The following is a 13,137-nucleotide window of genomic DNA, read 5'->3' as shown; positions in this document are numbered from 1 at the left end:
TTTGCCCCGTGCTGGTGACCAATCAGTTCTCGCACCCGAGCACTGCCCTAGAGGCAGCAACCTGTATGCTGGCCCTGCGGACACACAGGATGCCCTCCTGGGCGGTGCGCTCACCCGCACGAGGGCACACAGCATCGTGTGGGAGAGTCGGCCTGTGGCCTGATCTTGGGCCTGCCCACTCATCTCATCCAAAGCCAGGGGCTTGTGCCCAGGTGCCTGCAGCAACCCCTGCCTTCCTGCCCAGGCTTCCTGCCCAGCCAGGACAGTGTCTGAAAATCCTGCCAGCATGCGGCTTCCACTGCCCTCAGGAGAGACCAGATGCCCTCTGAGGCCAAGCCCGCCCCCTCCCACCAGCAGATCGCCCTCACTGCCTGTGCTCCGGGGGCCCCTAGCCCAGTCAGAGCCCACGGCGGCGCCCCCCCGGGTGTCACTGCACCCAGTCCACCTCGGCTGGGTCCTGCTCCCCTTTATACACTTATTCAAGGTATGTTTCTGCACTGGCGGCTCCCCGAGGTCCCCTGTGCTCGGAGCACAGTCGGCGCTCCGCGAATGCTGGACGAACGGCGGCCTCACTCCAGCCCCAGTTCTCAGCACCAGCTCACCTTCCACTCGGCCGGTCTTGAGCCCTCAGAGGCCGGACACCCCCCTGCTTACAGGCGGCAGGCCGTCAGGGCGTCAGAGGGACGTTTACAGAGCCTCGGGGGTAGTCCACGGGCCGCGGCTACCTCAGGAGGGGTGCCCACCGCCACCCTCCGGGGGAGGGAAGGAACCCCGCTGGGCAGACGCTGGTGTCATCTGGCTTCCGGAGACAAGCCCCTCGGTCTCAGGAACGTCTCTGTTGTCTCAGGTTGTTCACGCAGGTTTAGGACGTCTCGCCACGTGGGGCCACCCTGTGGGCAAACGGTGCGCCGGGAGGGCAGCAGGTGACAGGACTCGGGGTGGTCAGGGCAGGCAAGCCGGAGCGTGACAGGACCCTGGGACTGTGGTGACCAGGTAGCCCGGCGCCCCCTGGCGGCAGATGCCGCGACTGAGGTACCCTGTCCGGCGGCAACTCCTGGAACTCTCCCGCTTTGGCGCGCGGCCCCGCCCCTGGAGGCAGCCACGCCCCTGAGGGCTCGCCCCGCCCATCACGTGGTTCCCCACCGCCTGGGTGGGCAACGCCACGTGACGGACAACCAGGCCCCTAGCCTAGCCCCCACTAGTTCCGGGCCTGCGAGATTGGCAGCTCCAGGGTGCGTTGCTCTCATGCCCCGGGTGGTGCGCGTCCACTCGAGGGCTGCACCCAGGATTGGCCCTCACCTCCGGCCGCCTCTTCTTGCGTCGCAGGGCCCTCGCACCGTCTCTTCTTTGTGTCAGGTCCCTGGTCGTCCACACGGCTTCTGCCTGCTCCTGACTCCACAGGCCGGTGCGCAGTGGGGGGCCTCTGGCCTGCTCTTGCATTTGCCTTTAGCTAATTTTAACACTTTTTGCCCTTATTGGAAAAATTTAAGTCTACTTAGAATAACTTGGGCACGTGATTCCACTCTTCCAATTTCATGATTTCAAAATAAAGATCGAGTATTTCCATGACAGTTTGGCACGCTCCAAATTGAGATGTGCTGTCAGTGTAAAATCTGAGAAGGCCATGGCACCCCCACTCCAGTACTCTTGCCTGGAAAATCCCATGGATAGAGGAGCCTGGTGGGCTGTAGTCCATGGGGTCGCTAAGAGTCGGAAATGACTGAGCGACTTCACTTTCAATTTTCACTTTCCTGCAATGGAGAAGGAAATGGCAACCCACTCCAGTGTTCTTGCCTGGAGAATCCCAGGGATGGAGGAGCCTGGTGGGCTGCCGTCTATGGGGTCGCACAGAGTCAGACATGACTGAAGTGACTTAGCAGTAGCAGCAGCAGTCAGTGTAAAATACAGGCTTCACTTCATATGATTGGTACTAGTGATTAGTACTTCGTGATGATGATGGTAATAGTAAATTTTATATTGACTTGTTGAAATAACATCTTGGAAATACGGGTAATTTATCTCACAACTGTCACCTTATCCTTTATACCTTTTTAATGCAGCTACTAAAAAATGTAAACTACACTTGTGGCTCCAGCTACATTTCTTTTGGACAGCACTGTGGTAGACACTGACATTGGAGCAAGACAGTCCCCCACCCCCACCCCAACCTGCTCTGAAACTAAGAGGGCTGGTGACAGTATCCGTCATCATCACGTAAGAGTCTCAGGCTCAGTTCCCTTTTCCATGATTCTCACAGTAGCCTGCTGACACCAGGTTCCCTTTAGGTCCCCCTGGTATGGACGAGGAGACTCAGGCCTGGTGGGGGGGAAGGGGAGACTTCTTGGGTCACTCACACTGGAGCCAGTGGCTTCCACTTTGTCCCATCCTGTTATGGAGCCCAAGGTTGCCTGGTGGACAGTGAGCGAAGTGCAGATGGATCCTGGCTGAGATCCAAATGTCTTCACTGAAGGTGAAAAACCACCTCCATACTTGGCCACGGACCTCGTGTGACAAGCCAAGACCACTAAATGCACCCTGGTGGCTGCCAGTGGGGGCTTTTGGCCAGGTCCATGGGAGTCCCCAGAAGCCTGAATTCCACCACAAGTCTCTGACTGCAGAATAAAGAGCAGCAGACTGAGAGGCAGAGGTAGGGATACAGACACAGCTTCCCAGTGCACCTGCTCTGTGTGCCGGGAGAGTCGGTTTCTTCACCCAAAATGGGAGACCACTTATAGGGTGAGACAGATAAGGCATTCCACTCACAGGGGCCAGGGCCTGCACACAGCACACCCCAGCAGAGGCCAGCTAGTTTTGTTTTCTGAAACTGTGTAAAATCTGTAAGTGGCTACACACCCTGGGTAGTTGCTGTGACGTGTAAATGGTGCCAAGGTACAGAACTGGGGATCAGAGACACAGGTACTAAGGTGGCAAGACTGGCAGGAGCAGCAGTGGGGCTGGGTGGACCCTAGGGAGGTCAGACATGGCTGTGGTCCAAACTCGGAACCTACTGCAACTCTTCGTATTTTGCAGTGTGGCTAAAGTGATGGTGGTGATGGTGATGATGGCAAGCCCCATCTGCTTGGACTGGCTGTGGTCCGAGCACTGTGCTGGGCACTTCACCCACACTAATCCTCATGGGCCAAGTAGTATTACGATCCCTTGTTACAGATGAGAAGACTGTGGCTAGGGTGATGCAGCCACCTGTGTGGAGTCACATAGCCAGATTCCACTTGGGCTGTTTGACTGAAGATCCTTCACCCATTCAGACCCCAGCTGTACACCCCTAAAAATTACTGAGGACCCCCTAGGGGCTTTTGTTGATGTGGGTTATAGCTATCAATATTTGCCATATTAAAAGAGGCTTTAAAAGCCTACGTATTAAATCATTAAAAATAACAGTGATGGACCCACACTTTAAAAAAATGAAAATGAGTTGTACTTCCCAAGACAAAAAATGTTAGTGGAAGAGTGGCATTCTTTTGCTTTTTGTCAGTCACTTTAAAGTCTGGTTGAATAGGAGGTGGCTGGATTCTTACAGCTCCTCCACGTCCAATTTGCTGTGATGAGCTGTTTTGGTCAAAGCATATGAAGAAAATCCAGCCTCACATTGGGGATGCTGTCTGGGACCAGGGCACAGTGACGGAGGGAGTGAAGCACCAGATTGCCGGAGTCTGTAAACTTCAGCTTGTGGCCTGATGAGACCAAACCCTGGGCTGAGGAATTCTGCAGGAAAAGCAAACTGGATACCACAGCAGTCCCCTTGGCCAACCTCCAGGTTGAAAGTTTAGGTCAGCCCACAACCAGTGATGTTCCTGTATGTAGATCCAGAACAGGCCTGGCTGACAGAGATTAAGCCCACAGGCCTCTCAAGGAGCTGGTGGAGGGACCAAACTAAGTCACTCCAGTCAGGGATGGGGGTCACCTGGGTGGGCACAGGCTCTGGCTCACCTCAGATGGGTGGGCTGGCCAGCAGTGGGGGCATGGGTTTGAATTTCAGTTCGGTCTCTTGCAGGGTCTGTGACCTGAAACAAGTGGCTCAGCCTCTCTGATCTCAGTCTTCATATCCATGAAATGGGCATATCTGTAGAATCTATGTCCTAGGTAGCTGTGTGTGTCAGATGTAGCAGTATATATAAAGCTCTCAGGACTAGACCCGGCACGTGGTAATCACACACACTTTGGTCATTAATATTCAATGCCTGAGTCCCTTCTCCTTGTGGTCCTTCGTCACTCAATAAACACTGGTTGACCAAATGACTGAAGGCACAGTCCCAGATCTCCAAGTTTCTGCAGGGTAAACATCCACAGACAAGGACCCTGGCCCCTCTGCCATTTGGTCTCTCTTGCCCAAGCATTTCAGCCAGACTGTCCTCTCTGAGCATTCCACACCTACAAACTAACCTGACATGTCAGAGGAACCTTGTCACAGAAGGGGATCTTCCCAACCCAGGGACTGAACCCGCATCTCCTGCATTGGCAGGTGGATTCTTTACCACTGCGCCACCTGGGAAGCCCCAAGACTCCTTGGGTTGGGAGAAATAGAAATCCACCCGGCACTTTAAGCTAAAGAGGCGGGTGTGTGGGACGGAATCGAGGCTACCTCAGAAAACTTGGGCCTCACAAGAGATCAAAATGAAAAGAATAACAATCTGAGTTAGTTCTTCTCTGGGGCCACAAGGCCCTTACTCTGTCTCTACACACATGGTGAAGGTGGCGGTCCTCCTCCATCTCACTTTTTGCCACCAGAGAAGACAGAGGGGATTCCAACTCCAGAGTCCTGGGTCCCAGAAGAGGTTCTGATTGGCTCAGCTGCCCCTCAGACCAGAGGGCCATGTAGGGGAGGGCTGACACACTCCATCACTGCAGGTGGGTGGGCAGTTCTCTTGAGAAGTAACTGGCCCCAGGGTTAAAGTCACCCCCAAATGCCTACTCTCCAGGGTGTATATATATATGTGTGTGTGTGTGTGTGTGTGTAAAATATCACCGTGCTATACAGCAGACATTAACTCAACACTGTAAAGCAACTGTATTTCAATAAAGTAAATTAAAAAATTTTTACTGGGTGACACGAATACACACACCAAAACAAACGTGTAGCAAAATGTAGCCTTATAGCCTCGGCCCACGAATAGCTTGCTCCTGTCTGTTAAACTACTGATCTAGTTGCGGACACCCTTTATTACATACGGGAAACGATGCTTCTATATCCACCTGTCTCGGGGGCTCCCAACTTTATCAATCTCGTCATTTTGCAAACAGCAGCCCGACAGATGTTTCTGTTCCTTTAACTTTTCTAAAGGCACAATTCACACTCTTTACACAAAACTTGGCAAAGATGGCAAAGTAAAACGCCAGTCTAGTCTCAGTTTTCACCCCCTCCCAAAGACAACCCTTGTGATTTAGTTTCCTCCCAGACCTGCGGTCAGACTTCAGGACCGGGCTAACTGCATTCTTCTATGATGGGAATTCCACAGACACGGAACCTGCCAGATAGCCCGATAATCACGTTCACCCTTAAAGAAGTGTGCAATTCAGTGGTTTCGGTCGGAGAGGCGCACCCCCGCTGCCTCAGCGTCCGGGTCCACACACTGAGCCTCAGGCCTGGCCCAGGATGCGCCTCCCACATGCACAGCACCCTCCAGGTCCGAGCAGCCTGATGCCAGCTTTACTGCACCGTATTAGCTTAAATTTCCGCTGGAAGCAGCGTACCATTTCCCTCTTTGCCAGGACAGCACTAGCTTGGCGCCCACTCGCGCAGACCCGGCCACGGCCTGGAAGATAGCAGGAAACAGCCAACGTCCCCAGGCCTTCCCAGTGGCGCATGCGCGGGAGGCGCAGCCCGAGCCAGAGCGGCGCGAGAGAACCACCGCGCATGCGCCCCGGAGCGTCTATTTCGCGCCAACTCCCCTGGCCGAGGTGCCGATGGTCCCGCCCATGGCGGGGGCGGAGCCAGGGCGCGGCGCGAAAATCCGCGGGAAGCGCAGCTCCACTTCCGTCCGCCGGCCCACCACGGTGCTCCTGCTGCTCCAGATCCCGCCGCTCCCGCCATGGCGCAGCGCCGCCTCACCGACTTCTTTGCGCGCCGCCGTCCCGGGGGCAGCGCCACGCTGCCGCGCGCCAAGCCGGCGTGGCGCACCCCGAGCCCCGCCAAGTCCGCGCCCTGCGCCGCGGCTCCAGGTCCCGGCAGCAGCCGCAAACGCACCCGCCCGCCTGCCGAGCCCACGCGCGACGAGCGTGTGCCGCCCGCGCGCAAGAGGCTGAAGCTGTCGGCTGACGCGGTAAGAGCGCGGGGCGCGGAGGGGAGGGGGAAACTGAGGCCGGGGTGACGGACAGACGGGAGGGAACCCGTGGAGAGGGGATTGGTGCCGGGCGGGAAGGAGGCGGGGCTGCTGGAGAGACCAGCCCTGGAGGAGGGCACCGACAGGGGGCCTGGAAGCCCGGGGTGAACCTAGATCCACCCCCAGTGGGAGGAGGGGCTGGGCCAGGTCACGTGCACCTGGTAGGCGGGGTCCTCCCTTCCAGAGGACGTCCGAGATGCGGGGATGCCTGCCGGGTCTGACCGATGTTGGAAGAGGGCCAGCGGGCTGGTTAACACCAGGCTCGTCTGCAAGACTGGCCAGGGGTCGGGCCTGGATGATTCGACCTGTCTGTGAGTGGGTGTTTACTGGTTAATTGAGGGGACTGGAGAGACGCTTTCTGGGAGACGGTGCACCCCAGGGTCTTGTGGTTTCATCACCTTTGGGGTCCTTCCCATCAGGTCTCTGGCCCCAGTTCCCCGGCTGCCCCTGGCTCCCCAGAGCACCCTTCTCCCCAGAGCAAGGAGACAAAGAAGGCTGCCCGCTCAGCTGGTGGGCGACCCTGCTTGGCAGTTCAGGAAAACAAGGTGAGGAGGCTGGACCGAGGGGAGGGTAGGTGGCCTAGAGTGGGCTGACAGGCGGGCTGAGGAACCCTGTGTCCACAGGTCCCTTCAAAGGTCACCTTATCTGAGCTCAAGTCGTGCCTGCAGCGGGCACAGGAGCTGGGGGCACGGTTCCAGGAGCTGAAAGCAAGTGCACAGAAGGATGCTGGGGAACCCAGCGCTCCAGAGGATGAGGGACGCCTGGAGGAGCCATGGTGAGTCCTGAGTGGCTAGGCACCCCAGGAAAGGGTAAGCTGATGGGAGGCCTGATGAAGCTGGGCTGAGCTGGGTGTAGGGGGACAGGATTGCTCCTTCCAAGGGGGTCAGCATAGTCCACAGGTCTCAGCTTCTGTCTGTCAGGGCCGGGCAAAAGTTACTGGGTACCTTTTGCCCGGCTGCATGCTGTCTTCCACCCCCAGGTCATGTGGTTATCATATGCCTCTTAGAGGCAAGGAAGCCAGGGCTGGAGGTGGTCGCGGACCTCCCTGGGTGACAGCTGGGTTTGAAGCCATGCTTTTGTCTCTGTCCCTTCGTCGTGCCAGGGAGGCATGTTGGGGCTTTGTAAACTGGAGTATAGTGTATCCTGGGGCAGCTCTGGGATCTCCCCCACCATTCTGCCCGCCGTTGAGCGCTGGAGGGGGTGGGTCTGGTGCTTCTCTCACAGCCCTGCTCCCTCCCTGGCAGTGGAGAGCAGATGCCAGCCTACCAGCGCTTCCATGCCCTGGCCCAGCCGGGGCTCCCGGGCCTTGTGCTGCCCTACAAGTACCAGGTGCTGGCCGAGATGTTCCGCAGCATGGACACCATCGTGGGCATGCTCTACAATCGCTCCGAGACCGTGACCTTCGCCAAAGTCAAGCAGGGCGTCCAGGACATGATGCGCAAGTGAGCGGGGTGGGCCAGGGCCTCGTCCTGCCCTTGAAGTCTGTGTGCCCTCTGGCCCCGGCTTTCTGACCCCTGCACCCTCATCCCACAGACGCTTTGAGGAGCGCAATGTGGGCCAGATCAAAACTGTGTACCCCGGCTCCTACCACTTCCGCCAGGAGCGCTTCGTCCCCACTTTCAAGGATGGCATCAAAAGGTCCGATTACCAGCTCACCATCGAGCCGCTGCTGGACCAGCGTGAGTGTACCAGGCCTCAGGTTCCTGACTGGGACACTGCCTGCTTTGAGCATGGGTGTGAGGTGGCAGGCACTGGGCCTCATCTGAGACCCGCAGGTGTGGGCTGGGTGACTGGGTAGGCCTGGCCCCGGGGCTCAGGCCCTGACTCTTCCTGCAGAGGCTGGCAGTGCAGCCCCCCAGCTCACAGCGTCGCGCCTGCTGCAGCGGCGCCAGGTCTTCAGCCAGAACCTGGTGGCCCGAGTTCGGGAGCATCACAGGGTGAGCAGGTGCCCCAGCTTCAGTGCTCAGTTGTCCCTGCTATTGCAGTCGCATCAGATCCACAGGCAATGGGCTCCTCCCAAGGCTGAATCCTAGAGTTCTTCTAACTGTTCTCCCTGGCTGTCTTCTACACATGGGTGGCTGTAGGGCTGGGCAAACTGGGAACTCAGGGCTGCAGCCTCTGGCCCCCGGAGGCTTGGGAAGAGTCCCAGAGATGCTTCTGGGTGCTCTTTGCTTTGCCCCCAGCCTAGCTGAGCCCCTGCAGCTCAGAGGTGAAGTAACTTGCCCATTGCTTAGCTGGGACAGGAACTGGGCAGATGTGCCCAGGGTCACCAGCTGGCCCCCCTTCTCACATAGGCCTTCCTGGCCTCCCTGAACCCCCCCATGGAGGTGCCAGAGGACCAGCTGACACGCTGGCACCCCCGCTTCAATGTGGATGGGGTGCCTGACATCGAGCCAGCTGAGCTGCCCCAGCCGCCCGCTGTGGAGAAGCTGACCACCGCCCAGGAGGTCCTGGCCCGTGCCCGTAGCCTGATGTCACCCAGGGTAAGGCTGGGGTGGAACGGCCTGACCCCCATGTTGGTGTGTGACAGGCTCCACCTTTGGCCACAGGCCTCAGAGTGGGCGGACGTGCCTTTCCCACTGTGGAGCACCACCCACCAGCAGGCACTGCCCTGTGCAGGCGAGCATGGGCCCTGGATGTGCTGGAATGAACCTGGGCTGGATACAGGGCTCCTGGGGGCTCCCCTGCAGCTGGACGGGGGAGGCTTCTGACCTCTCCCTTCGTATTTGTCCCAGATGGAGAAGGCCCTGAGTGACCTGGCTCAGCGCACAGCTGAGCCTAGCAGCCCCAGGTCCCCCAGCCTGGCACAGCCAGCCACCCCGCCAGCCACTCCACCTGCTGCCCGCCTTCTGCCCTGAAAGGGGTGTCCCAGGCCCTGCTGGAGCGAGTGAGTGTTCAGCGTTTCTATGGTGGGTGGGTGTGGGGTGTGTGTGTAAGAGAGGAACAGGCCCCTGAACACCCATGCCCACCTCAGATCCGGGCCAAGGAGGCGCAGAAGCAGCTGGCACAGATGACACGGCGCCCAGAGCAGGAGCAGCGGCTGCAGCGGCTCGAGCGGCTGCCCGAGCTGGCTCGGGTGCTGCGCGGCGTGTTTGTGTCAGAGCGCAAGCCAGCGCTTACCATGGAGGTGGCCTGTGCCAGGATGGTGGGCAGCTACCGAGCAGCCATGAGCCCCGGTGAGTGCGGAGTGAGGGTGGGCACCGTACCCTTGGGGTTACCTCCTGAGGCCCCACGGGACTTGCCTGTTCTCTCAAGGCCTCTGGTCCCTCGAGGCAGGGCAGCCCATGGTGGGGTCTCTGTGGGAGCACGAGCTGCTGGGCGAGGCTGCGGGGTCACTGTGGCATCTTCTCCTGTCTTGTTATGGGAGGTTTGACAGGGTCCTGGCACCCAGCCTCATGCTCCCCTCTCTGCAGGGGAGATGGAGAAGCACCTGCAGCTCCTCTCTGAGCTGCTGCCTGACTGGCTCAGCCTCCACCGCATCCGCACGGACACTTACGTCAAACTGGACAAGGCCGCCGACCTGGCAGATGTCATGGAGCAGCTGGCCCGCCTGGCCCGTGCAGAGGAGACACTGTGAGCCCGGTGGACATGTGCCTGGCCTGTGTCTTACTCCCTTTTGGAAAATGATGCACTTTGCTGTCCCTGTCCTGAGTCTCATGAGGGCCAGGCTGGCCTGGGCTCAGGCTGCTGAGCTAGAGGGTCTCTGGTGGAGGCCCCCTGCCTTGTATACAGGATGCAGGGAAAAGGGGGGGTGGGGGAGGGTAGTGTGACAGCCAGAGTTACCCTCTTGGGGGCCCACAGGGGCTCCTGGAGGACCCAGTATCACACATGTTCCCACAGAGGGAGGCCTATGCAGAATCTGAGATTGAGTCTCCCTGCAGCCTCCAGGAAGAAGCAGCTGTGCCCTCCCATGCCCCAGATCTTGTATTTGGTCTCTAGACTGTCAGATAAAGTTGTTGGAAGTAAGCATGTTTGTGTGATGAGTTACAGCAACAGGGGAAGGCAAGTTGGGGTGCCTGTGCGTGCAGACAGCTCACAGGGCTTGAGAACCACCAAATGCTAACATCAGAAAGTGCCCAGCCTGCTTACTGGGCCGTTTCACCCCGTCGCTGGGAAGTAAACTCTGCTCTAGAAAGTTGTTTATTCTCATTCCATTATCAATCAGCAGGCAGCTCCTGGCCTCGGGGGTTCCAGAGCCTCAGCAGGGCCTCCGGGGCAGCCCCACCCTGAAGAAAGTCACTCAGCCACAGACCAGGTGAGAAGCCAGTGCCCCCTGGTGGCCAGTGGGGGTTGCTGCATCTGCCCATGCTGGTCCTCTCCTTTCAGGTGGCTTGGGGCTGGGGTCACTCGTACTGCAGGAGGGAGAAGAAGGGCACAGCCCCCAGCTTCTCCCTGCCCTTCAGTGAGGTCAGCTCCACCAGGCTTACACACTCCAGCACCTCAGCCCGCAGCTGGCCCAGCAGCTCACAGGCTGCGCACATGGTTCCTGGTGGGGGAAGAAAGGGACCATGGAGACAGCCCCTAGGAGACTAGAGCTGAAGCCTGTTCCCACCCGGACACCAGGCCCACTGCTGGGAAAGACCCTCACCACCAGTGGCAAGCAGGTCGTCCACAACCACCACCTTCTGCCCTGGTTCCAGGGCATCTCTCTGGATCTCCAGTTCACCCTGCAAAGTAAAGTGGACATGTGACCTACAAGTGTCCCCAAAAAACGGCCTTGGTACACAGAGCTGGGGAACTAATAAGCGCCACCTCCTAGGCCCAGTTCTAACCCACCCTATCTCTTGGCTGTGTCAATCTGGCCCAGCTCCTCAGCCTCTCTGAGCTCCCATGTTCACTACAACCACAGTGGCTCCACTGGAGTCCATGGCTTTCCTTTTGGAAATGCACGGTCCACGGAGGCACCCCCCGGCCTTCTCACCTTCCCGTATTCCAACGCATATGAGGCGCACACGGTGGGGCCTGGCAGCTTCCCTCGCTTGCGGATGAGAATGCAGCCCAAACCCAGCTCCTGGGCCAGGGATGGACCAAACAGGAAACCGCGTGAGTCTAGGCCTGTTGGCGAGACCTGGGGTATTGGGGAAAGCCGTGTACTACAGCAGCATTGCAGTCCCCGTAGTTAGGGCTGGACAGTGACACGTAACCATCGTGACACAGGACACATGGCCTCGTGGGCTCCAGGTGAAAGACCAACACCACCCATCCACTTCAGGGACGTTGACAGATTCCCCTATCACCCCAGGACTGCTGTGTGCTGGAGAGCAAGAGGTCAGGAGCTGGGCAGGGGCCACTCCATACAGCCATGTAAATAGCCATGTGGCCTGGGGTAAGTCACCTGACCTCTCTCCAAAGTTCAGCTGCTCACCACTGGCTGGTGGTACCTGAAATGCCCTTTGCAGATGGCTCAGCATCTGCCCTAGGAACTTCAAGTCCAGGAGAGGCTGTGACTGCACGGGCCACCTCGGGGATGGACTGAGCCCTTCTGGGGGAGCTCAGGGTCTCCTCCCCACGTGGGAGTTTTGGCTAGGGAGGGAGGCTTCTGGAGGAAAGACTCCACCTCTGCTAGCCAGAGCCCCTCCCAGTTCCAGGGCCCAGCAGTTGGCCCCTCGGGGTATTCAGGAATCTAGTGACGGTTAGACATGGGGCTCTCAAGAAGACACATGACCTGACGGGGTCTTCTCGGATCTGCTGCTGCTGCTGCTGCTAAGTCACTTCAGTCGTGTCTGACTCTGCGACCCCATAGACGGCAGCCCACCAGGCTCCCCCATCCCTGGGATTCTCCAGGCAAGAACACTGGAGTGGGTTGCCATTTCCTTCTCCAATGAGTGAAAGTGAAAGTGAAGTTGCTCAATCGTATCCGACTCTTCCCAACCCCATGGACTGCAGCCTACCAGGCTCCTTCACCCATGGGTTGCCATTGCCTTCTCCCTCGGATCTTCTGGGTTTTCCTAAAACCCTCCACTCGGTACAAGGCCTGGCACAGGGCAGGCGCTCTATAGGCAGCAGTACAAGAACAAGCAAGCATGTTTGGCCCTGGGGAGTCAGCCTGGGAGCCCCATCTGTCCAGGGCTGGGGCAGGAAACTGGGGTGCAGTCCTCAGCCCGCCGCCGGCAGCCACCGAAGAAGCCGTTCCCAGGCTGAAGGGGCCTATTGCCCCACTTTGGATTGTTAAGTGGGCGTAGGGCAACGGGTCTGTTCTTACAACTTCATTGGGGGCGTCTGGTAGGTCCCCCCTCCCCCCTCATCAAAGCCCTCCCCTAAGCAGAATGCGGCCGCCCTCCCAAAGCCTGCCCTGCCCAGAGTAAAGGACCCTCGACACCGCGCCCTCGTGGCGGACACGCGCAGCCTCGGGGAGGGTCCGGGGACCCAGCGAACGCCCGCCGCTCCACTTGCCCGCGATGTAGTCGATCCTGCCGCCGTGGGCCTTTTTCAGGTGATTCGCCAGGAGGCTGATGGAGGCGCGGAAAGAGGTGGGGTCCTTCAGGACGGGCGAGATGTCCCTGGCACGCGAGGACAGGCCTGGTGACTGCCGGACCCACGCAGAGGCCACCGCGTCCCGACAGCCCTGGCCGCGCGGACCCGTCAGTCCCTCCCGCCGCCCGTTACCTGAACAGCACGCCCGGGATGGGGAAGTCGGGGAAACTGCGGATGCGCCGCGCCACCAGCTGCAGCTCAGGATCCGCCATCGCCACTTCCGCGCGTGTCGCTGGCACGACGGGCCGGCTCGGCGGCTCCGCGCCTGCGCGGAGTGGCAGCGGAGTCCAGGGGGTGGGGCCGGACGCCAGGGGCAGGCTCAGCA

At 59.1% G+C, this 13,137-nt stretch overlaps 2 protein-coding genes across 2 annotated transcripts; one reads left to right on the top strand and one right to left on the bottom strand.

The window, feature by feature from the left end:
• The first annotated feature begins 5,732 nt into the window (after window positions 1–5,732).
• Window positions 5,733–10,258, top strand: CDT1 (chromatin licensing and DNA replication factor 1). Its single transcript, XM_070388558.1, is given in 11 exon segments — window positions 5,733–6,278; window positions 6,758–6,883; window positions 6,962–7,113; window positions 7,583–7,780; window positions 7,872–8,017; window positions 8,175–8,275; window positions 8,633–8,821; window positions 9,074–9,179; window positions 9,182–9,225; window positions 9,313–9,514; window positions 9,752–10,258. Coding segments are annotated over 11 exon segments (1,659 nt in total). The 5' UTR covers window positions 5,733–6,047; the 3' UTR covers window positions 9,916–10,258.
• A 207-nt stretch (window positions 10,259–10,465) lies between these two features.
• APRT (adenine phosphoribosyltransferase) lies at window positions 10,466–13,103 on the bottom strand. The gene is made up of 5 exons (XM_005892403.3): window positions 12,945–13,103; window positions 12,732–12,838; window positions 11,260–11,393; window positions 10,927–11,005; window positions 10,466–10,824 (listed from the first exon to the last, which is right to left on the bottom strand). Exons 1-5 carry the CDS (start codon window positions 13,022–13,024, stop codon window positions 10,682–10,684), a joined length of 543 nt encoding a protein of 180 aa, XP_005892465.2. The 5' UTR covers window positions 13,025–13,103; the 3' UTR covers window positions 10,466–10,681.
• Window positions 13,104–13,137: the final 34 nt, after the last annotated feature.

This window comes from Bos mutus, chromosome 18 (assembly GCF_027580195.1).
Source record: "Bos mutus isolate GX-2022 chromosome 18, NWIPB_WYAK_1.1, whole genome shotgun sequence".
Lineage (NCBI taxonomy): Eukaryota > Metazoa > Chordata > Mammalia > Artiodactyla > Bovidae > Bos > Bos mutus.
This window is presented reverse-complemented; position numbering and strand designations above follow the sequence as displayed.

Bases quoted from the DNA above. Each gene is read 5' to 3' on its own strand.
- APRT (XM_005892403.3), bottom strand. From the start codon at position 13,024: ATGGCGGATCCTGAGCTGCAGCTGGTGGCGCGGCGCATCCGCAGTTTC. The intron at 12,839-12,944 runs GTAACGGGCGGC...CTCGCGTGCCAG, and splicing joins ATCCCGGGCGTGCTGTTCAG to GGACATCTCGCCCGTCCTGA. The intron at 11,394-12,731 runs GCAAGTGGAGCG...TCTCGCCAACAG, and splicing joins CAGGATCGACTACATCGCGG to GCCTAGACTCACGCGGTTTC.